Consider the following 25,578-nt stretch of genomic DNA (forward strand, 5'->3'; position numbering starts at 1 on the left):
AACTACATGATCATGAAGATGATGACATGTAATCATCGTGGAGAAAATCAGCTTACAAGAACAAGCAGCTGACCAATTAACAGCAATGACCTTGTGATGTTGGCCACTGCAAGTCGTACTCATCAAAAAAAAAAACTCCATGAATCTCATTTTTAATATAGTTTCCACACAATCATGTTAGTAATCATGCCATTGTTTGTGGAAATAAAAAACTATTATGAGTAGCTATGTTTTCTACCTTTCAGGTAAACTTTACCATGAAACATATTGGTAAAAAAAAGAACAAACCCTGATGTGTCCTTAACCTAAGTCACAATGAATATACTGTAGAGTAAAGAAGACTTGAAAAGAGAAAGTATAAAATCAATGGCATCAAGATGACTACTGTGTTGAACAAACATGCTTTAACCCTTAATGGACGGGAATCTTCACAAGTATCTATAACAGGTTTTGGGTGAGGGACGGGAATCCTTATATGAGTATTAATATTATGCACCATAAGATTTGGCTGTATCAAGTGGGAGAGAGTTTCCATCACTTCAATGGTCAATAAATAACCGGTGGTAACTTTAGATTCAGCTCAGCAAGCGGACATCTCAGGGAGATCAGTATTGTTCTTGACTTTATGGGGGATGTCTTGCTCCTCTCTCTCCCATGGTCTTTTTATTTATTTGCTTATAAATATGCCCATGGATTGCTGTTGGTTTTAGTTCTTATCTTTTATGATATGATGTCAGTTATAATTATAATTTTGCAAAGAAATATTAGAAAAACACGTATACCTCCAAAAAAGTTACTGCATCTCCCGATCTCAGCAAATTTACATAAATATTTTACAACAAATATACTCAGAATTTGTTACTGATTTTAGTTCTATCTGTTATGATATTTTGTGAGCTATAATTATAATTTTACATGATAAAATAAAATAAATTATTAGAAAAAACATGTATAACTTGGTAAAATTTGCAAATGTTTTGTAAAAGAGGCCCCACACAGGGTTGTATATAGTCACTTTGAACTTCCCGTCGAAGATAGGGATAATTTTTAAGAATTTTTTTTCCTATACCATGTGCATTACATATCTTCTGCTTTCCATTGATGGGTCATTTTCTTAAAGTGGCCAACCTTAAACTTTAGTTTGCCCGGTCTGGAGGTTCGCACGTATAATTAGCCCATCTCTTAAGGGTTAAATATGGTCTTTTACCAAAATAATAATAATAATAATAATAATAATAATAATAATATTAATAATGATAATATAATTATAATAATAGTGTATGTACAATAACAAACACCATAAATGAAGGCTTACCTCTCAAATCCCTGAGAAGACTGAGTTCGCAGGCTGTATTCTTTTATCAAATCTGTGATAGTCTCCATATGCTCAAAAGATGCAGAGCCCATTGTCTTTTGAAGCTGAAAGAAATAAATGCATATACAGTACAGTATTTCATCTTCAAGGTCAACATAAGAATTTGTGAATTTTTCTCAGGGAGTGGAAATATGAAAACTTAAAGAAAAGGCATTTACTTGATGTATACATGAATACTATAAGAACCTTCAATACAGAACAATGAAATTTACCTTTTATTCATATTTTGAAAATTATTCAACTGATACAATGAGAAAGACAGTTATTTTAAATAAATATCCAATGCTTAATATAAAGTTTGGAAAATAATAGATTTAATCTTCAAAAAGTCTAAAAAACTACTCTTTATAAAGTTTGGTTAAAAAGTATTTCATCACTTTGAGAGTTTTAATTACACTAAAAGTACTCTGAGTCAGCAAAAACTGCCCCCATCTAATTTTACTGCAATGTTTAAACAAAGAGCAGTAAAGAACAAAATTATTTTGCTATCGACCATAGCATTATTATAAAAATGAGATTTCTTTCCAAATGTGCAAAGCTTACCTTGTCAACATGGCATAACTGTAAACACTCATGCTTATAAAACAACATCCATCCCATTTTAAACTGAAAAATTTAATCAAAAGGCAATTACCTACCTTTTCCCCACGTATTTGTAATAAAACGAACTGCATAAATACATTTAAAAGAAAAATGCAACCCCTTCTCTCTCTCTCTCACACACACAAACACACACACACACCACACACACTTTGGTAATAGGTAGCCTATCTGTGTTCACCCACAGCCTACCATGGTTTTATCACCAATAATGTATTTTTATACTGCAACTTTCTTATCAGTTGTATATTGTACTAGAACGCACAAGATACAAAATGTGTACGTATGAACTACTGAGCTAGGTTAGGTGTTACACTCACAGTAACCATTTGCATAAATCAAATATGCTATTTACAGCTGTATTTCAGATAAAGGTAATGGTAATGAAATTCACATTTTAGTTGCAGAATCCATTTATACTGTATTATTATCATGTCACATGATCATATTATGTATAAAAAAACCAACCATCTGCCATATGCATTTATGCAGGCTAGGCTAATGTTTATGTTCTCAGAATCAGCTGATTGAACCTACTAGCGGAAGAATTGGGGGATCATTTCTCAGTTGCTAAAAGAAGTGAATCATTACTAGAATGATTTTTATTTTGGTACATAAATGTAAATGGCCATTTCTGGGCTCGACCTGTGTCACCCAGTGAAATTGGTTCCAATTAGCACATTTCAAGGTATAAGAATTGCTATATATACCAGAGAAAAAGCTATCTAGAATGCCGGGGTTACCACCCCCAGTTTGCTCATCTAAAATAGATGTCGATATACACAAGGGTGAGCTATTACCACTACCACATGCCTTCATCCAACAGACTTCTCCATTCTCAAAGTCCCAAATGGATGAATTCCACTCTCAAAGTCCCAAATGGATGTGCCGTTATAACGCCCGCTCACCCACTAAGCGTCATCACGATACCGCAACGTCATTCCAAAATTTAGCACTGCTTCGAGAACACGTAAAAATTTTTGTGGTGTTTGTGTTCTCAATTTTGCAGCTCATCATGTCTTCCACCGAGATCTTCTCACCATCTGAGTTGAGTACTAATTCTGGTTGGATTATTATCGCAGAGGCATCATATTTTAGGTTTACGTAATTACTGTTTACCTAATTTCAACAGCGCTGCGTCATGTCCTGGCGTGTGCTGTATGTTTACCTCTGCTCGTTTTCGTCCTTGAATCTCAACTTTTTGGTTAATGATTGAGTTCTCCTAGTTTTTATATATTTACTCCATCTAGTTAGGAGCTTATTTGGAGAATTTACCGTTTCGCTGGTTGGGAATGAAGTATCGTCATTTGCCTCTTCGCTATCATGAAGGCTTTAGGTCCCCCATTTTCTGACAATAGAATTTGGGTCCTTTTATCGGTCTCTCTTCTCTTCCAGCGAACTGGTTTCTTCTCGTTGGTGTAAATTATTTATTCATGATGTTAGCTGTTATGTACAAGCAAGGATGACATATTTATTCCTAGATTAAGTTTTGCATTTGATACGACATCAGGGATGCCATTTTGGGTACCTGACGTTTACCCAAATGTTACCGAAGTTAATGCATTTCCTTCGGCCCTCCCTGTCATCGAATCAACTTTGTATTCATATTGGTATTAGATATGTTTAATCCTAGGCTACCCCATTTCACGAATGTTTCCTATGATATTTTGTTGTTTATATACTTGGTAGTTTTATTTCTAATTATGTTCTTAGCTAGCCTATCCTACCTAGGATAGGCATGACGGTGCTCTTACACGATGTTCAGGCTACCTAATTCTCCCGACCAGTCCATTAGGGTTTGGGAGGTGAGGTTAGTCTAGTATACGAGTTTCCTTAAAGCGTGAGGTGGCTGAGTTAGGACGTGCGTTCTTCTCTCCCCACACCAGTAGCAACTCCCCACTCCAGTGGCTGAGCTAGGACGTAAGTCCTTCTCTCCCCACACCAGTGGCAACTCCCCACTCCAGTGGCTGAGCTAGGACGTTGGACCTTCTCTCCCCACACCAGTGGCATTAACCCTGGCCTTCCTGACTGGTCCAAGAAGCTTGGCTTTTGGAGAGTAGGCTACGATCATTAACTCCATATTCTCGTGTATGTAGCCTAGTTACCGTCCCTTTACCTTATTGGTTAGAATTGGTGACGCCACCTGAGCGTTATCTGCGTAAGAGGAAGCCGTTATTGCGTTCTCGCACCCCCTGTGTGGTTATAGTCGGTGTCTGGAAGGTGCTACCCACCCGACCGGTCGCACTTCGCCGGGTTTCTGTCACTTTCTACCTTTCCCATACGGGCGGTGTTTAGTTAGCTCGCTTCTAATGTTTTACTGATTAGTAGCTGGGCGTCGAACATTGTTCCCATCGCATGATAACAGTTATGGTATGTTAGTATTTACTTCCCGCCGGTCTAGTCTGATTTTTCGTTGTTCTTATTCATTATCCACCCCGGTGGTGCGGGTTACTGATTGTTGGCGGTTTCAATATCTGGTTTCCGCCCTGGCTGGTCGGTTAGGGGCCATACATCACCCCCTGCTCGCCACGGTGACACCGTCCCCATAAATATAAGACACAATGAGTTCTCAGTGACTTTTTACAGCGGAATGTCATAGAGTACCTGTTTATATAACAGGTTTGAACATTCGTCAGTTTAAACAATAGTTTAGTTTTTGCTGCCGGGATCAGTCCCGGAGGGTTTTGCCTTGTTTAAACTTGTATCATCTTCTAAGCTGAGTTAATGTATTCTTACTGTCGCCGACCTATTCCGGCGGCTCTTGCTAATAATACTCATATACTATCAATCCACTTACAGTTGGTACGTTGTCAGGAACCAGGGTGTCCGGCCGTTCTTCGCAACCGTGCGGACATCGGTGTGCCGCTCGCACTCCAGCTGTGCATTGCAGGTTGGAGATGTGACTGTTTGGCACCCAGACAACTGTGAATTCTGTTACGCTTTCTGCGAACTGGTGTCCGCTGAGTCTGTAAGTGATGAGAGGATACTAACCTTTAGCCTCTTTCGGTATTGATGCCTCATTTAGAACGCAAATTGAGTAGTATATTTCGTAAATCCTACCTTCTTTTCCAGGTTGTGTCCGGCAACCCCTCGTGCTTTCAGAAGAGATCTGTAATCTCCTCTACCCTGGTGCTCGGGTCTCCACCGCATTACCGGGGGTCGGTCGCCCCAATCATTGAAAAGATCAGATTGGACACGCAACACTCCCGAGATGTCTCCCTGTGCGGGGAGGTGGCAGTGGATGTGGCGGTTATCAACATCCACCTGGAGCCCATGAGTGTAGAAACACATCAGGTAGAAGGTAGGGTAGTAAGTGAGGCAGGCGGGGTTAGTTTGGTTAATTCTTATTTTATTTCACCTTCTTCTTCTTCCTGCTGGTCCGCTGGTATGGTCGCTAGTGTTGTGGCATGACGCTCAGATGTCGCTTTGCGCCTCTCCCAAGGCGATGAAAAATCACTGGTTCTTTGTCATGATCAGCTTCCTTCCAGGGATTTCCAAACCAGCTAACCTTGGGGACAGATCTCGATCTGTTATGCCCAAGGTGAATTCTCAAAAAAGGACTTAACAAAGTCCTCTAAACCTCTAAGATCTAATCCGCCAGCTCCCTCTAAGTCGTCACCGGCCCCCAAACCGGTGGCGTCCACAAGTAAGGCTACTCCCCTTATAAGGGGTCGAGGTCCAGAGTTTCAAATCCGAGTCTCCATAGCTTGGATTTGATTCTGAGGCCTTTGTCAATCTGCTAACGCAGAAAATCGACTCAAAGGTAGAAGCTAGGCTAAAGGATCTGGTCACAAGCCTGTAGCCTTCCGGAGAGTCAATACAGCCAATGACACAAAAGATGCAAATTCAGAAAAGTTTGCTCTCCGGATTTGTCCAATCCGGAGCAGCACATCAATCCCATGTTGTCGCGGACACTTCCAATCTGCCCCCCCTTTGTCAAAGGAAACCCGTGGCGACTGGCCTTATTTGCCCTCCTGCATATCGGCACTTTGACTATCGAAGGTTTAGGCACTCGTCGTCTGGAGGAACTGGAATTCTTTCCAGCCAACCTAATCCCCCCCCACATCCAGGTTTTGCCAGTTTAACGGAAGAGGCCTGGGTTTGGTTGGATAAGGTCTCTAAAGGGACAATTATCTTCCCATGGGACCAAGCTCAATCCATCCTGTTGCGAGCTCTCACAGGTTGGGAGTGCGGGAACACCAAGATTTCCCCCTTCAAGGGAAGTTTTATGTTGTTCTCCCTTGGTGTCGCCATTCCTACCCCTTACACTTCTAAGGTTACGAAATTGGCCCTTCAGACGGGGCTAGATGGCAAGCCTATGCCTCAACTCCGAGGAACGGATTCTACTTCTCTTCCCTTCCCCGGGGATTCGGAGTGTTGGATGGGAGCTCCGGCAACCTCTGTGGTGGGGAAACTTGTCACCGAGTGTGCCTCCATCCTATTCAGCGAGCATCTTCCTAAGATTCCGGAAGATTTGCTCAAAGCTGAATTTGAGGCCAGGTACAGGTTAAGTCGCTCCCTGCAAGCAGTCACCATCTCGGAGGTAACGGCATTAGCCTATAATGACGTGCCTCTGTTTCAGTCTTCAAGAAGTCCCTATTGGCTTCCTTCCAATTGGGTCTTTATGACTTGTGATAACCAGATAGGACTGCGGGAAACACATCTTTGCAGAAGCCACCATTATGCATGAGCCCAATAGGCTAGTGAGAAGTTCTACCTGAGGACCTAACTCTTTTGTAAAGGGTTAGGTCAATAATGTTGTGGCGGAGGCCACTAGAGCGAACCACAGTCTCCGCTCTAGTTGGGGCCCTCCTTTCAAGAGGAAATTCTCTGAGACCTCCAGGCCTCAACCTAAAGGAAGGAAAAGGTTCCAGGGATTCCAGGGCTTTAAGAGACCTCAATCTCCAACAGTGCTTCAAGGGGTACCGGTCTCACAGGTCGGCTAGCCTTCTACATCTAAGGCGCAACCTCAGCAGCAGTTCGTGACGTCCCCAGCTTTCAACGCCACGTTTGAGAGCCGTGGAACGTTTCGAGGCTACAATAGACATGCGGGGGGAAGCAGGGCTGGAGCCGTCTACAGAGGTAGCGCAGCATCCAGGTCCCTCTCACTTGGAAGGGGAGTCCGTGGAATCAGAGGAAGCAGGACATCCCCCAATCAATGAGACACCCCAGGTAGGCGGGAGATTATATCTCTTTAGGGTCCGTTGGACCTTCAGCCCGTGGACCCACAGCATAATCTCAAAAGGTCTGGGACAGAGCTGGAGCAAAGGGCCTCCTCCTCCAGTCTGATTCTATCAACACCCATCCCGAGTCTTACAGGACTCTGCAGTAGAACTTCTGCAAAAGAATGCAATAAAGAAAACCAGGCGCTTGAAATTTCAAGGCTGTCTGTTCAGTGTGCCGGACAAGGTCTCAGTCAAACAATGAGTGATTCTGGCCCTGTCCCGTTTCAATTCGTTAATTCAGTGCGGCAAGTTTCACATGCTTACAGTCTCGCTGGTACGGACCCTACTTCCTCGTGGGGCCGTCACCACCTCTATAGATCTTAGAGATGCATATTATCACGTCCCGGTTGCGAGAAACTTCTCTCCTTACTTGGAGTTTAGACTGCGAAAACAATCATACTCATTCAGAGTCATGCCATTCGGGCTCAACATAGCGCCCGAAACATTTACCAAACTGGCAGAGACAGTAGTCAAAGAGCTGCGGTCCTGAGGGATCATGCTGGCCGTGTATCTGGATGACTGGATAATTTGGTCATCCGCTGCCAAAGAATGTCAAAGAGCAACTTGCATAGTACTCAACTTTTTGGAGTACCTGGGTTTCTAAATAAACAGTTAGAAATCACGCCTAGTTCCAGCAGCTCGATTTCAGTGGTTAGGAATCCATTGGGACCTAAGCACACACAAACTGTCACTGCCACCAGCAAAAAGGAAAGAAATAGCAAAGGGTACCAGACAGTTCCTCGAAACAAATATGCCTCTCGTCGTACCCAGGAGAGAATTCTGGGCTCTCTTCAGTTCGCTTCAGTAACAGACTTGCTGCTGAAAGCCAAATTGAAGAATATAAACAGAGTATGGCGGAAACGAACCAACAGGAGGAACAGAGACAAACTGTCTCTTTTCCCACAGGTATTGAGGAAAAGGCTTCGACCTTGGTCATCAGTCTAGAGTTTGTCGGGTTCAGTACCTCTCCAATTTCCCCCTCCTTCACTCGTGATCCATACAGACGCCTCCCTGAGCGGTTGGGAAGGGTATTCTCAACACAAGGAAGTTCTAGGAACGTGGTCGGCAGTGTTCCACCAGTTCCATATCAACATCTTAGGGCAGTGGCAGTGTTTCTAACATTATAGTTGCTTTGGCCAGCCAGACAGGTTCACATCAGGCTGGCCCTGGACATTACAGTAGTAGTACATTGCCTGAACAGGGAAGGCTCCAAGCCGGGCCGTATCAATCAAGTGATGTTTGCAATTTTTCTCCCTAGCAAGGAAACATTGTTGGCACCTGTCAGCCACCCCCTGGCAGATGTTCGGTTTGTCATTGCAGATTCACTGTCCAGGACAACCCCACTGGAGTCGGAGTGGTCCTTGGACAAGGAGTCGTTCGGGTGGATTTGCCTTCACGTACCAGGTCTCCAGGTAAATCTGTTTACCACAGAGAACAACCACAAACTTCCGTGTTATGTGGCTCTCAATCTGGATCCTTTAGCTTATCCCATAGGTGCAATGTCAATCGGCTGGAACAGGTGGCAAAGGATCTATCTGTTTTCACCAATAAATTTGTTAATGAAAGTTTTATACAAACTGGGATCATTCAAAGGCCAAGTAGCACTAGTGGCACCCAACTGGCCAGTGGGCAGTTGGTTTCCTTTACTGCTAGAGTTGAAGCTCACACAAAAACGTATCCCCAACCCACAGTTGACACAAGTATTACAGCTCGGACTGTGTCAGCTTCCTCAAGAATTCTCGACGCCCTATCCTTATGGGCTTCATGAAATTTGCAGCACAAAAGGGCGCTAACATTGACCCTCTTAATACATTATTCATAGAATCAGATTAGAGAAAATCTACCCTCAGACAGCTCAGGAAGTGACCACGAATCTTGCGATCTCTTTCTTTAGATCACTGTTCGGGTAAGGATTGGCCACTAGTACTGTTACTGCAACAAAATCTGCCTTAAGAAAATTGTTTTTACATGGTTTTAATATTAATCCTACAGACTCCTGTTTTTAGTCAATTCCTAAACACGCCCACACACGGTCTCCTGGTACTTAAATGACGTACTTGTATTGGTATCAGGCACTGATAACGGTTTATGTTCGTACATGAGTCTGTTAAGAAAATCATTATTATTAGGAAGTCTGGCCTCAGGAGCTAGAATTTCTGAACTGTCTGCTCTTTCTAGAGAGCCCAATCATGTTGATTTCCTCCCGTCAGGTGAAGTTCTGTTATTTCCGGACCCCAGTTTTCCAGCAAAGGACGAAGATTCCACAGAATAGATGGTCTCCTTGGAAGATTATTCCTCTTCCACAGGTTCTGTCTTTATGTCTAGTCAATACTTTAAGAACCTATTTAAATAGGACTTTTAAAAGAACTTCAAGGCCCCCTTTTGTTCGGGAATGTGGAGGTAATGTTTCCCTAAGGCCATCAGACAACAAATTCTTTATTTCATTAAACAAGCAAACCCGGAATCAGTACCTCGGGTTCATGATGTTCGTGCGGTGGCCACCTCAACTGACTGTTTCCATAATATGAATTTTGTTGATTTTTAAAATATACGGACTGGAAATCACTAACAGTATTTAAACGCCACTGTCTTAAGTCTCTAGAGGCTCTTAAATATTCCACAGTTGCTCCAGGAAGTATTGTTCCTCCTGGTTCAGCTCATAATTAATTTAGGACTGTGCCTTGTCCTTTTGATTGGTTATCCTCGTTTACCTGTGGTATAGTCTCTAGCCTTCCTGCCTCGCCTGCTCGCCCTGCATCTAGCCTTAGGTCAGCTCTGCTTCACAGCCTGACCCATTCATGTACCGCAGTTACCTTATAGTTGGTCATATTTTGTTAGCCTTAAATGTCTTGGTTTGGTTAATTTTAACTGCGTGCCTCTTAGTTTTGTTTAGCTCTATTAAGTGTTCTTTGAGGCTTACCACCAAGCTCTTGTATGACTGATTCTCTGTTACTATTTCACTGGGTGACACAGGTCGAGCCCAGAAAAGGGATTTTGACAAAGGAAAAATCTATTTCTGGGGGACGACCTGTGTCACCCAGTGACCCATCCCTGCACTTCCTTCCCACCCGGGTGATATACCAAGCTTGGTGGGTGCTAATTTTGGGATGACGGCACATCCATTTGGGACTTTGAGAGTGGAATTCATCCATTTGGGACTTTGAGAATGGAGAAGTCTGTTGGATGAAGGCCTGTGGTAGTGGTAATAGCTCACCCTTGTGTATATTGACATCTATTTTAGATGAGCGAACTGGGGTGGTAACCCGGCATTCTAGATAGCTTTTTCTCTGGTATATATAGCAATTCTTATACCTTGAAATGTGCTAATTGGAACCAATTTCACTGGGTGACACAGGTCTTCCCCCAGAAATAGATTTTTCCTTTGTCAAAATCCCTTTTTTATTTTTTACTTTCATTCATTTAACAAGAAAATGGGATTGCTGAGGAAATGAGGTTATCCTAATGTTATCTGGGTTATGAAAATACAACAACAATACACGAGATATGTATATGACAAAACCATGTTTATGGGACAAAATTTTAAGGATCGCATGATACGAGAGACCGAATGATACCCTCACAGAGGGTTTTGAAACGAAGGGGGATATTCATATGTGAGTGTTCTTTTTATGTTGTCTGTAGTGAGGGCTTAGTAGGGAATAAGCCGGTTCAAGGGCAAGTTTTTTCTTTTCTGGTTATGTTGCAAGTGACCCGGAGTTGCTATGCTAAGTGATGTACTCGTGACGTAGTTAGTGGGCGCAGTATCCCTTCCTGTTCTTTTTAAAGCCGTTTTCTAGGTATGTGGAAGTAGACTGGGGTAGTTAGATCGGGCGTGACTTGTGTATTTTTCGCAATCGGCAGCTCGCATTGGCGATTAGGAACTAATTGGGGATTATGGAATACCGTACTGTACTTTGTTTTTTTATTATTTTGATTATTTTTTGGGGGGAACTTGGGTTATTGTGTTGATAATTGCTTGATGGTTGTTGGATTATTGGGGATGAATCCTTCTTACGCTAATGGGTAAACATTTCTTAGATTTTCTTTTTTTTTCCCTCTCTCTCAGAGAATTTCCCATTGGTCTTCACAAAGATTTTCTTTTGGGATTTCTTTTAGTGTATGAAGTTGAGATCAGGTCGTGTTGTGGGGACTTGGAGTTTTATCAATCCTGACAATATGGTGAAGGGTGCCAAAGATAGGGATAAAGTAATTCTTACACAAGTTTATGTCAGTCGCCTCTGGGGTTCAGCCATTTCTGAGGTTGGCTGATGGGGTTCTTCCGGTACCCCTAGAAATTTTTATCGAGGGGGGTGTCGAATTACCTGGTTGCTAAGAAAATTACGGATGGGGTAAAGGCTTTGAATGAAGCAAGAAGATTCCTCAGTTTAGATAGGGGGGATATAGGAAAACGTTGTCAGTCATCAATTTAGAAACTGTAAGACATGGGACAATCTCAAGAAGTTTCTGAGGTCAGCGTATGGGATGGCTGTAGTCGGAGATGCAGTTCAAGACCTTAGGTCGCTCTTTAAGATTCACAAGGGCCAGGATTCTTTGGTTAGATTTAGCACCAGATGCTTCGATGCAGCGAGAGATTTTTCAAAGAAACTGAAAGTGTCTAGTTGGATAAAGGGTGATGTTATTTCAGTGGATAACCTGGAGAAATTGCTCCAGTTTGCATAGATGCTTAATGATGTTCCTGATGCCATAGTAGATAGTTTTGATGAAAGGATAGAAAAGGGGTCTGATGAAACCTTACTTTTCTTGCAGATTCGCAAACACCTGTCGAAATGTCCTGCTGTGGATAGCACTTTCATAAATGGGATGCCAAAGGCTTTGGAGCTATTTCAATGCACCAGCCACAGGGTGATTCTAGTTTCCCTTCTACGAGGTTGTGTGCCAAGACAGAGGATAGTAGGGGCTCTGTGGGTTCAATGTCACAGGTCCGATGCTTTAACTGTAATAGGCAGGGTTACACCAAAAAGTTTTGCAAGGTGAGATATTGTGGTGTCTGCAAGACTTCAGAGCACAGTTGGTGGTTTTGTCTAGTTCCTAAACGGGATGAATTTAGGGGTGCGCCTCAGGATTCTGGCATTTCTAATAGCAGAACTCCTCGAGGGGGTTTTTCAAGAGTATCTAAGAACCCACAGAATTTTTGGGGTCTGAACAACAGAAGGGAAAAGGGTGATGGGTGTTTCCTGTGATAGAGGACTTCTGGCTGAGCCCTTAGAGCCAAAGCCAATTGTGAAAGGGTCTGTGCATGGTGTCAACGTCTCGGTATTTACTGATATCGGCGCGTCCGTTAATCTGATGAATTATGATTTATATCGATCGATGTTTTCCGATCGCTGTTTGAGGCCTACAAAAGAGAGAGTGTGTGATGTTCAGGTAAATAGGTTGAGTGTTTTGTGTTGCACATACATCTGTTTTGTCCTTGGGAAGTAAAGTTTTTATAGAGCCCTTTTTGGTTTTACGAGGGCTGCTTTGGGGAATACATTGTTACCGGGTCGTCCAGCGTGCCAGCGAAACAGAATCTCGGTTCATACTGGGATAGGCGGTATAACTGTTACGATTCAGTTCGGAGATATCAGAAGGATACATGTGTGGTAGATTTTGAAGATTGGGTTGATGAAAATAATTTGGTTGCTATTGTATGGGACAACAATGAATTTACAGAGGCAGAATTACATGTTAGGAGACAAGTTTTTAGTGATCATTTAGCTAATGCTGATTATAAAGAGTATATATAGAAGGGGTGAAAGATGTTCTGGCTGAATTTCCAATGTTGTCGCTCTTAAAGGGAATAAGTTGGGGTTAACTGATGTGTTAGAACACAAGGTTCATTTGGAGGATAAGACTAAGCCTATTTTCATGCCTTCATATAAGATTCATTTTAAGGTTAGGGAACAGATAGAGCAAGGGGTCAATAAGTGGGAAGAGGAAGGTCTAATTAGGCTCAGTTCCTCATCCTTTAATTTTCCATTATTAGCATTGCCTAAGAAGGATGGCTCAATATGTGTGTGTGTGTGTGTGTGTGGATTTTCGAAAGCTGAATGACAAATCAATTCCTAAGAACTATCCTGTGGCATGTTTGCCAGATTTGTTTGTGGAAATCGGGGGTAAAAATATTTATTCTTCAACTGATTTGATGCAGGGGTTTTTGCAGGTTCCTCTTAGTGAGGAGAGTTGCAAGTATACTGCTTTTTCTTTGCCGAAGGCACATTGAGTTTACACAGATGCCGTTTGGTTTAACAGGTAGCCCTATGACTTTTATGAGATTAGTAAATACAGTTTTGCATGGATTGTTAGGGAAGTCACATTGGTGACAGGTGCCAGTCACGATGGCATAGGAGCTTGCCTTATGCAGAAATCTGAGGGTAAATTGCATCCTATTGCATTCTACAGTAGGAAGTTTAAGATGTGAGGGAGTAATGAGATGTCTTTGTGCATGACGGACAGGGAGGTGTTTGCAGTAGTGTCTAGTTTGGTTCATTTTAAGATGTTATTGTTGGGCAACAAGGTTGAGGTTCTTACAGATCACAAGCCTCTGTTGGATCTTTTTAATAAGCCAGATCTTTCTCCTAAGAGAGCTATATAGTTTTTGACAATTAAGGATTTTGACGCCAAGCTTAGGTATATAGAAGATACACATAATGCTGTAGCTGATGCCCTTAGTAGGAGTTTTTATGGTTCGGGTGATTCTTGTGTTTGTTATGTATCTGGTGATTGCATAGACTGGGATATTTACTTTGGTGGAGGCTAAACAGGATGAGGATGAAATTTTGGCATATGCAAAGTCGTTTCTTGGAGGGGAATTGGTTAGAAAGGGTTATAGGTTGCCTCTTGCAGGTCTAGAGTTAGAGGGTAATGTGTTAGTTAGGAAAATTAAATATAAGTTGAGGAGTAGTGAGGATAAAGGATATACAACACAGACAGTTGTCCTAAAGAGCCCAGTACATACGGTTTTGGATATTGTTCAGTGTAGGTTTGGTAGTCCACATTTGGATATTGAGAAGACGTATCACAATGTACAGGGAAAAATTTTTGGAAGAACATGCTCACATCAGTGGAGGATTTTGCAACGGGATGTTCAGTTTGCAATGCATGCAAGCCAGCGAGGGTTATTTCATGTAAACTGGGTTCGTTCCCTATCCTCAGTAGACCTTTCCAACCTGTCCATATGGACATTCTATCCAATTTCTGTGAGTCTACACTGTACTTGTGGACACAGACATTTGTTGGTTATTGTGGATGAATTAACTAGGATTGTAGAGATTTTCCCTTTGAAGCATAAGATAGCGGAGAAGGTAGCAGTTGCATTTTTCAAGGGGTATATTTGTTGTTATGGGTTCCTGAGATACTTATTACAGATAATGGGAGTGGATTTGTGAATAAGACATTACAGCGTCTAGCGCAGGTTATGGGAATTCAGAAAGTAACTATTATTCCATATAGACCAGAAGCCAATGGGTTATGCAAAAGGGCCAGGAAGAAGGTAATTGAGGCCCTCAGAATCACTGTAGGGGGTAATGATGTGAATTGGGATTGGTATGTCGCACAGGTCCGGTATAGCATTAATACTATGGTTAGCAATACTATTGCGATGTCTCCCGCTGAGGCGGTGTTTGGTTGTCCAGCGAGGGGCGCATTCAATTTGTTATCTATTCCGTCTCGCTGTGATGATACGGTTAGATCGTTGGTCTCTACTGCTAAGGAGAGATATGTGCGCCTTGCTGGGAATCTTGAGTTGAAGATGAAGGAAATGGTTGACAAGAGCAATTCTAAGCCAGATAATGTTCGGTGATAGGGTTGTGAAAATAAACATCAGGAATCAGTTGAATTATAAATTGGGGCATAAGTTTGAGGGACCCATTTTGGGTTATGGAAATAGAGAAAGGGAATAGGTCTGTTGTTCAAGATGAAAAAATGGGATTGTCCAGGTTGTGACATACATCTAAGACCAAGAGGACAGCTTAAAGGAGAATTTATGGGTTAATTTCTTTTCTTTGTTTCTCTTCCTTTTCTTATGTACATTTATTCTTTTTATTTTTTTTATTTTCTGGTTTGGGGATTTTGAACATAGCAGGATGCTTGTCTGTAGAGTTCTATAGATTTTGTTTGTCTAATTTCAGTCTCTTTTGTTGTTTTTTTCCCCTTTCTGCGCAAGTGCGGCTGTTCGAAGTAATTAGTTGTTGGAATTTTGGCATCTAAGTTAAATGAGGAACAAGGATACCGTAGAGTTCTGTGGGCATGTGGTCGTATCGATTCACTGGTGGGTTCTGTGATTAGGGTTGTGGTTGTATTTTTTTTTGTTTCACTTTGGGATTTGGTTATTTGTAGGTATCTTTTCTTTGTCTTTTTTGGATGCTGAAGTTTTCTTTGCTCATGGCCTTTGGGGTGGCTGTCTATGCCAAAGTACAGTAAAACCCCCGTATTCGCGGGGGATGTGTACTGCACCCTCCCGTGAATAGCTAAAATCCGCAAATACTTAAAACGCCTCTAAAAACACTTAGAACTGCCTATTTTGATGGTTTAAACACAAGAAAAACCCTCTAAAAATTCTTATACCCGAGTATTTTAAGAGTTTTATCACAAAAAGTGCATTTGGTCATGAAAATATGAAAATACAGTAATTAGCGAATATTTCTCAGTGAAAAATACCACGAATGTGCGAATTTTCTGCGAATAATGGGTAGATATGTTCCACAGAGATATCCATGAATACGTGAGTCCGCGAATTGTGAGAACGCAAATACAGGGGGGTTTACTGTAAAAAGTGCTGTGGTTAGTTTCTTTCATAAGGGGCATTATGGTCCTGCAAATGGTTTTATGGCTTTTTGAGATTATATTTTGCAGGTGTGTTTTTGGTTTTTTTGGTCTTTTGAGGTATTAGTCAGTGTAATGGTTTTATGGTTATACAGTATAATATATTTGTCTTTTTTTTTGGTAAAGGTGATTTTTTTGTACTTGTAGGGACGTTAGCTACTGTGTCAGTTGCAAGCTTAGTGAAGGTTGAACAAGTGGCAGCAGAATTAGCTATACAGGAGAGATCTTTGACTGCATTGCGAGACAGTAATAATAAATTGCGTGAGGGTTTTGAGAAATTGAGGACATCTTTGAATGGGTTACTGGTTGCTGTTGATGGTGTTCAGGGAACCTTAAATGTTTTGATTGTTTTTTCCTCTTGTCAAACTACCTTACTTAATGTCGAGAAAGAAGCAGTCTTTATTAACGGTAATTAAAACTCAGGTTCAAGCAGTTATAGCTACTTCTAAGGGGCATATTTTTAGGGATATTTTACCACTGGGGGTTCTGGAATCTACTTTGAAAAATGCAGCATATCTTTACGCTCACAAATAATTTTCACTGGGGAGAATATGTATCATTATTATGGGATTTTGAAAGTATACTTGTCTGATAGAGGGTTACTTGTGGAGGTTCCTGTTAGTGATATGAAATCGTTTCACAGTTTTATTATCCAGCCTTTTCCCAGTAGTTCTGATGGTTCGATGGTGACATGGGATGGAACAGAGACTATGTATATTTTGGGTGGTTATGATCAGTCCTTGGCTATTAACCCTTAGTGGACAGATTGAGCTTCAGTGTGAAGTAAAACAGGTTTGGGGAGGTGGACAGATTGAGCTCAGTGTGAAGCAGAATTACGCACCACTGTTATGGTAATAATGATTCAAAACAAAGGTGCCAATACTTCTATATGCTATAAATTAACTAATGGCAACTTTTATACAGACATGAGAGTTAGGCCAGTATCAGTATTGCTTGTGACATCAAGGGGGAAGGTACTGCATCTCTCTCTCTCACATGAGTCTTTTTGTAAATCTGCTTGTAAATACATGAAGGGGTTGCTGTTGTTTTTTGTTTTTGTCTTTACGATAGTATGTCGGTTGTAAATGTAATTTTACAAAGAAAATTGCAAAGAAATATTAGAAAAAGCATGTAAAAGTAAAAAAATTCTGAATCTTCCTTCTCAAGAAACTTACGTGAATATTTTACAACAAATATGCAAAAATTTGTTACTGCTTTATTTCTTATCTGTTTTGACATTGTGTGAGCAGTAATAATAATTTTACAAAATCCAAAAAACTTATTTATTAGAAAAAACATATATAAGTTGGTAAAATTTACGATTGTCTTGTAAATGAGGCACTCATGGAAGGTAGGGAAAATTGTTTAGAATTTTTTTATTTATACAGTGTGAATGTACGTGTCATTCTCTTTCCATTACAGTAATGTGATTTTTTTTTATTTTGCCGACCTCAACGTTTTCCCGGTCTGAGGTGCTGCACACTGATAAATTATGCCGTCCCTTAAGGGTTAATTATAGGTCAGGGTGTACTTTAGTTCACAATAGATACATTTGTGACAGTAGGATTTTTGTTCTTAGGAACGTCGACTTATTAGGATTGAACTGTTACCTGTTCATAATCGGACACCTTCAGACTGTGACTTTACACCATTCCCGTTGGAGTACCACGTGACCTCTATGAAGACTCTCAAGGCAGTGTTTTGTGCAAGCTGCCAAATCTCTACACGATGTCATAATACATTGGATACCTTCTGGCTGAAAAGATCCCACCTCTTCAATGGGGCTTGTCGGATCATCACACCAAAATTCCAAGTACTCAGCAGGATGTTGTAAAACTCAAGCACTCATATCTTCATGTGTCACCTTCATGGAGAACATGGCATTATCCCTGTGCCTTCTCCTAGCAGGTACATAACCACGATTCCTCCACTTCCCCAATGCCTAAAGATGAATTCTTCTTTGTTCCAGACCACTACCTCTTCTCATCAATTTTGCTGTTGATTGCAGTCTTAATCGTCATGCTGTGTATTATTGGGGGTCAAATGTGCATAGAAACATGAAGCTGCCCCGTGTGTTGCTCTTCAGCTGGTGCATGAGTCAGAGGAGTAGAACTCGTTGATTCTATCATGCCGGGGGCAGCACAATTGGTGGTTGAGCTACCAAAAAGCATTTGGAATAATAATGTTACATATTTCGTTTTTTTCGCTATGCATTTTTTTTTTTAATATATTCTGGGCAAAGGTAAATGGAAACAGTGCCTACGTATTCAGCAAGTCAGTGCTGATGAAAGCCTGTCGTCAGCCTGGCTTCCCATGAAGACAAAGGGCTTCATACCCTGTGTGATGTTCTGGTCATGTCACCGGAAGTCATCAAGTTTTGGTAGACCGTTCATTCGCAAGTTTGCTCTTCATGGGCGTGTCATAGGAAGTGTGAATTTTCAATTCTGAATGCAGGCTAGACTTTCAGGACTTATTCCCTTGTAATGAGATCCGTTTTCCTGGAAGACTTTGTGTACTGCTTGTGAGATGAGCTGTGACTTCGCTTTTCAAAAACCTGATGGGTTTTAATAACTTTGTTTAACAGGCACTGTTACCATGCTTTGAATATTTTTTCCCCATTTATTTTCATTTGCTATGCCTCTTTGACTTTTATTAGGTTTTCCTGAATTTTGATTTTGCCTATTTTATCACGTGTGTTTGGAGTTAGTAACGCAGGAGACATCCCACATTTATTTTTTCTCTATGTCTATTTTTTAAAAGTTTTGTTTTTCCATTTGTTTCCTCAGATGTATTGAATTAGAGGTCAAACAAATGGAGGGGAATGTGACTTATCATGACTTCAGTCATGTTTGACTTATTTTGACTTTTTTTGTAGAGATTCAATTGGGGTGTGGCGAATTCAAACCCACAAACAAAACAACAAAAACCACTCACCCTGATCTTCAAAATTGCTGGAGATGGATAAAGGCATTTATAACCACAATTGTTGCAACAACCACAAACACAACAAGGAAATACAAAAAAAAATTAAACACACACACAAATAAACAGCACACCAACAAGAAGACCAACAACTCCCAGAAAAGCATACGACAAAAACTGTCCCACACAAGAACCACTGACCGGCACTAGCTCTGACTAAAGACTCCCTCTAAAAACCGAAAAATCCTTCACATATTCCACAGACAGACAGCGCCACGAAAACAAACTAACGACCTCATCCCTCTTCCAACAACCGAAAATTACTCACTCACGACAATTAACTCTCTCTCTCTCTCTCTCTCAAAAACGTTGGGAAATGCTAAATAAAAACAAATTTATTCATCCTCTATATTTCTCCCCCTTTTAACATTTCCCAACCAAGACCTTTCACACCTCTTTCAAATCGCCTTACGCAACACCCACGGATGCTCACTAGCAGGTCCTCTAGATCGTCGTTAGCAAATAATCATTCTCTCAGAATCACTCTCTCTTCTAGCAACATTCAAACTCACATCTTCTCCTGCATTCTCTCTCAGATTCACGCTATCTTCGTCACTATTACCACTCTCAATTTCATCCACAATCTCATCTATACCCTCTAACTCGTTCCCAAATACCTCCCCAATTCTTCAACTAACCCATCCCATTCGAACTGACCTTTCCAATTCTTGCAACGATTCATTCATGCTTTCACTCACTCAGATATTACTGCTACGCTCTCTTATTCTTACACTTTCGCTCACCTCCAACCGTTCACTAACCCTACACGTTCAGTCAACTCAGTTATATCAAACCCGCATATGCTATACGTTCTATCCATACCATCCCATTCATCCGTATTACGCTTTATCCCTCATTTCCACTTTGGCACTGTTAGTATCACACACCTTACGACCATTCAGTTTATTTAATGTTCTTCCTTTTTCTTACGTTTTTACCATACTCGATCAAAACAAATTGCTGATCCTCCATACACAAGCTCTCATGCATACTTGGTTCACCCACATTCGATTTCAACCATTTATACACCCATTCTCTCTCATATTCGGTACATCCTTCCATCTACGCAACTGGTTGTGATGTGCCTCAGCATTTCTCTCACACTACCATCTACACATACTTCCCCTACAACATAACTAAGCCCACTGGGACCAACTTCCAACACTTCATACGGACCCTCAAATTTTTCACGCACTTTATTTACATTCAACCGCCCTTTCTCGATTACTTCTTTCAACACTTTCTAATATACCTTGTAACTTTCAAACCTTTCATGTGCCTTCTTCCATACCTCCCTATCATTCTCAGATAGACCCAATCTTGGTCTCACTATCTTTTCAAAAATTTAACACATATTTACATGGAGACATACCAATACCCTTATGCACAGTGGCGTTGTATACCCACAACGCTTTGCCCAACGTTTACATCCCAATCATTATCACATTCACTCATCATAATGTAATATCTCCGTCAACGTTCTCACCGTTCGTTCCGTAATCCATTCGCACTGGGCATATAAATTTTGTGTAGAGTACACATGTTCTATGGCCCAATCACGCAACATTTGCTCAAACTCCCATCCAACAAATTCAGGCCCATTGTCACTCAACATTCGCGATGTGCACACACACATTGGCAACATCACTTGACCCACCATTCTCGCTTCCAGTCTCACTCTTTTTGTTCCGAATCGCTACCGTTTTATGCAAACTTACTCAAATGATCTACCATTACAACCATTCCCACATGTCCTCTAGCAGTCAAGGCAACGACACACAATCAATCACAACCATCTCAAATAACTCTTTCATCTGCAATCGCAACACAGGTGGATTCGCATGCACACTTTGATACTTACCCTTCTGACAGTCCGCTGCGTAATCGCCACATCCGACAAATTTTACTCAATCCAGGCACATACAATCTCTCTCTCATACATTCCCATAATTTATTTTTCCCCAGATGCCCAAACCTATTATGCACCAATAAACACATACCCACGGCTGCGTCTTCCGAAAATACTGGCACATACACTTCCCCATCCCATATTCCTTCCTGATGCAAAAATAAACTATACCTTTACATACAACAAATCTCTTTAGCACTTCGCTTATACACTTCTAACTCAGACGAAAGCAACTTCCTACTCTTACACCCCCACACACTCTCTTAACATATTTATTTTCATGCACTGATTTTGCATCTGCTTAATTTCTCTTCACTCAACAAATCATTTTCACTCCTTGCAATATCTACCATACCTACAAAACTAGTTTTAGACACATCCCCTCCTTTAACCTTCATTATTTCCCTGCCGCCCTTTCCTAAAATTCTCCCGACATCCACACTTATATCATGCATTCTCATAAAATCAATTCCTAATAAAAACATGTTGGCATATCATTCTCATCCATGACTACAAAATTATGTATTATTTCAAATCCCCTAACTGAATTTTTAGTTGTACCTCCTCCCATACTAACACACTCCCTTGTCCCAAACCATGTATCCTTACACTCGTTGATTTTCTTTTTATATCCCAATCGCACCTTTCCAATTCACTAACTACTGTACATACTCACTAACGACACTTGTGCTCCCGTGTCTACCAAACTACAATATTTATTCTGATCCACCACTACATTCGTTACTAATTTACCTTTCGCTTCATGCATACACGCTCTCACGGCTACATTCACCTGCTTAGCTTCCTCACAACCATCCTCATCGCATTCATCTTCAACGATATCCTCAACCCTACCCCGTATTCCCTCATTTTCCCACCAAATCACCTTTCTTAACCAGCCAGCTACAAGTATCCTTTCCACAGTGAACATTTAAAATCACATTCATACCATTTTCATTCACCCTTCCTTTATACTCCACCGGCCTATTCCATCCAAAGAACAATCGTACTGTAATTTTAAACATTTCAGCCACTACCAACAAGACTTTCACTAACTTTTCCTCCTCATCTAATTCCCTTCCTTCCTCGCGTACTCCTCCTTCCGCATCTCATTCATCACCTTTTCACGTAACTTTCGTTCATGCTTGCAGGTACTCCAGCAATTCAATCAACCCATTTGTTTCCAAATTACTCAACCTCCCAAACAGACATTCCCACACTCGATTCTCCCCTACATACTGTTGCTTTACCACAAATCCTACAGGTACTTGGGTCCGGGTCCCAGTCGCTCCTAACCCTATCATCTCGTTCAGTCCACATAGAGCGACATAGCATCAAGTAACAATATTCTGTCTACCTTGTACATACTCTACCTTAAAACTAAACTCATTCAAATCCTCTATCGTTCTCCCTAATTCTAGCATTCACACTCTCCTTTTTAACCATATATACTAGCGGTCGATGGTCCGTCCAAAATCACAAAATCTACCCCATATAAAAATACTTTCAACGCTTTCACAAAAACCTTATTGCAGCCAATTCCTTTTCAATCACCAATAGTTCAACTCTGCCTTTCCAAACGCCTTGCTCACATACGCAATTACTCTCATTGTTCTCCCCATTCGCCTTCTGCATTTGTACCAAGCATCCTCCCATACTATATTTACTTGCATCCGTATACAGTTCTAGTTTATTCATTCTCACTATAGTCCGGAAAATAACGTCACGTCTCTTGCAGCCTCCTCTTTCAATCTCTCGAACGCTTCGATCATTTGCTCATCCCATTTCAATCTTACACAATTTCTCTTCCCGTCCATTGGTTCGAAGTGGTTTCCGATCCTGAACAATCCTTTATAAACTTCCTTCCAAACTCAATTAAACCCAAAAATCCTTTCAACTCACGCAGACGGTCCGCGACGTGGAAAATCCCTACCTTATTCACGAACTTATCACTCTTCCTTACACCTCTTTCACTCACCATATGCCCTAGGAATTCCACCTCCCCAGCCAACCAAGCACACTTTTCAAGTTTTACTTTTATTCCTACTTCTTCCAACCTTTCTAACACTCGTTCAAGCAGTTCCATATTCTCTTCTACAGTCTCACTCGAAATCAAAATATCATCTATAAAAACAGTTACCTTCTTGCATCAAACCCAGCCAGAACCACATTCATTGCCCTTTGGAAGGCAGCAGGCGATTAGCCAGTCCAAACTTAATCTCTGGAACTGGTAGTGGCAGGAACTACTAGAAAAGGCCGTAATATGCCTGCTCCCTTCCTCCAGAGGCATCTGGTAATAGCCCCTTACCAAATCTAATTTTGTAAACACTTTCATTCCATTCATCTTGTACACACAATCAGACACCACATTCATCGGAATCGCTCTTTCACAGTTACTTCATTCACCTTCCGATAATCCACACACATTCGCAAACTTCCATCTGGCTTTACGTGGCGGTACAATGGGGCTATTCCAGGCGCTCAACACTCCTTTCAATCACTCCCACCCTCTCAAGCTCCTCACACTGCTCCTCTATCTCACGATTGATAGACGGAGAAAAATGTCGGGGGCGCTGATATATGGGGGTGTCGTCTTCAGAACTATTTTAAATTCGGAAGCTTGATCCCCAAAATCCGCCACCACGACTCAATGCCCCCTGCCTATCCCACAACATTCTCCTCAATCGTTCTCTTACGTTATCACTTACATTTTCATCTACCTTTACTCTTTCTTTCAACTCCTCATACGTCCAATCTTTAGCTCCTTTCAAATCACCTGTCATCACCTGCCACGTACCTTCACGTACCTCTCATCATCCATTCACCAACGTTTGTAATATTCCCACGCAATCTCCCTCACATATTCCTCGGACTCGCTTCTTCCTGACACTCGGCAATGACGTTATATATACCCTCGGATCTCCCATGTTCAAAACCCCATCATATACACACACATTTGCCCTGACTAATTTATTTATATCTATTCCCTCAACCACATACTCACACCTATCATTGTTGGCTATCCCTGAGGCTATCCGCCATGCCACTTTCACACTCACAACTTCTCCAATCTCATGTGGCACTTTTACCCTCTCTGTCGCAATTACAGGCACTCTCTTCAACAATTTTTGCTCAACCCTACCATCCTTCCCCAAATACAATTCCCAACCACATCCCCTTTCATACGTAATTCAATTACATTCATACTAGGACGGACCACCATCCCGCATTTTTTCAAAACTCACATCCCAATAAAATATCATATTTATCATTCGTACTCTCAATCACACAAAAATCACTTTCATCCATCACTACACCCCAATTTCTAACCGTTCACACACTCTTCCAACCACTGCTACCCCTAAATTTCCAATCCCTCTTATTTCCCCTGACAGTTCCTAATCTCACACGTATTCCTCAATTTCTCACATCCATTCTTAAATATGACATTCATACTACACCGGTATCTACTAAGGCAATCAATCTTACTCCCTTACAACACACTTGCACACTCATGCACTCGTCAGTCTTTCCAGCAAAACCTCCTCATGCAACAACCCCTCACGTACATGCATCACACGCACCGCTTGCATCCTGGAGGATCCACCCATTTGAACCCCCTTCACACTCAGTTTCCCGAATTCGCTGTCACAGTCACCCTCTTTCGTCTACATACACTTGATACATGCCCTTCCATTCCACATTCGTCACACTTCGCTCTCCGTTCTGAACACATTCTCGCATAATGCCCATTCTTACCACAGTTGCCACATATTACATTCCTCGGGTACCCCTACAACCATTAGCAATATGACCCACCTGTCCGCACCTGTAGCATTTAACCCCTATCTTTCATACACTCCCTTACCAAATGTCCCGATTGCCCACACCAAACACGCTCCTAAAGCCCACCTACACTCATTCTTTGTATGTCCTTCCTTTCCACATCTAAAACGCTTTCGCTCGACTTCCACTCACCGACCTTCCTTTGTACACTACTATCCCTAACCCGTCCAACCCGTTGTTCCTTACAAACCCATCATTCATCCTCACTGGCACCTCTACATTACTTGCTCTTACACTCCTATCTATTACACTATCGGCCATTCTCATTGGGCCCCTCAACACTGCATCCCTAAAGCTTCCGAACTCTGGTACTCTCTCATCTACCCCAGCCCTTACACTTACACTTCTGCTCTCTTTTATAACCCTGTCAAGCTCATAATCTTCTACAATTTCCAAAATTTCTCCCCAAGTCAACCTTTCATTCGTCCATCTTTTCTTCTCCTTCCGCTTCAAGTTCACAAATTCTCTAACTCCATCTGGCACTGTCCCTAACAACTTCCGTACTAACTCCTTACATTCATCTATCCCATCATCCCCAAACTTCTTCCTTGCCAACGTTTCCAACCTACAAGCATACAGTGACAAGGTTTCCTAGCTTTCATTCTTGCCTCATCAAATTCATTCTTCCTCTTATACTTAACACTCGCTTTCATACGCCTCGCTTGCTCAACTAGTCTAGCTTTCACCTTGTCATACTCAACATCCCCCACACTCATAATAACCCTATACATATCAAGTAAAACCCAGTCAAATACTCTCCTAATTCTCGTGCCCACACTCTCTTACTTTCCCCATACTTATCCTGACAAAACCTTTCA

General features: G+C 41.5%; 1 protein-coding gene across 3 annotated transcripts in view; it reads right to left on the reverse strand.

Annotated features, from left to right (window-relative positions):
- Positions 1-25,578, reverse strand: part of LOC136845710 (RAB11-binding protein RELCH homolog) — a 155,663-nt gene that overhangs the window by 27,623 nt on the left and 102,462 nt on the right. For all 3 annotated transcript variants that reach the window (XM_067115883.1, XM_067115884.1, XM_067115885.1), the window contains exon 10: positions 1,316-1,419. In XM_067115883.1, coding sequence (XP_066971984.1) covers positions 1,316-1,419 — 104 coding nt within the window. The remainder of the gene's footprint in view (positions 1-1,315; positions 1,420-25,578) is intronic.

Source organism: Macrobrachium rosenbergii, chromosome 14 (assembly GCF_040412425.1).
Source record: "Macrobrachium rosenbergii isolate ZJJX-2024 chromosome 14, ASM4041242v1, whole genome shotgun sequence".
Classification (NCBI taxonomy): domain Eukaryota; kingdom Metazoa; phylum Arthropoda; class Malacostraca; order Decapoda; family Palaemonidae; genus Macrobrachium; species Macrobrachium rosenbergii.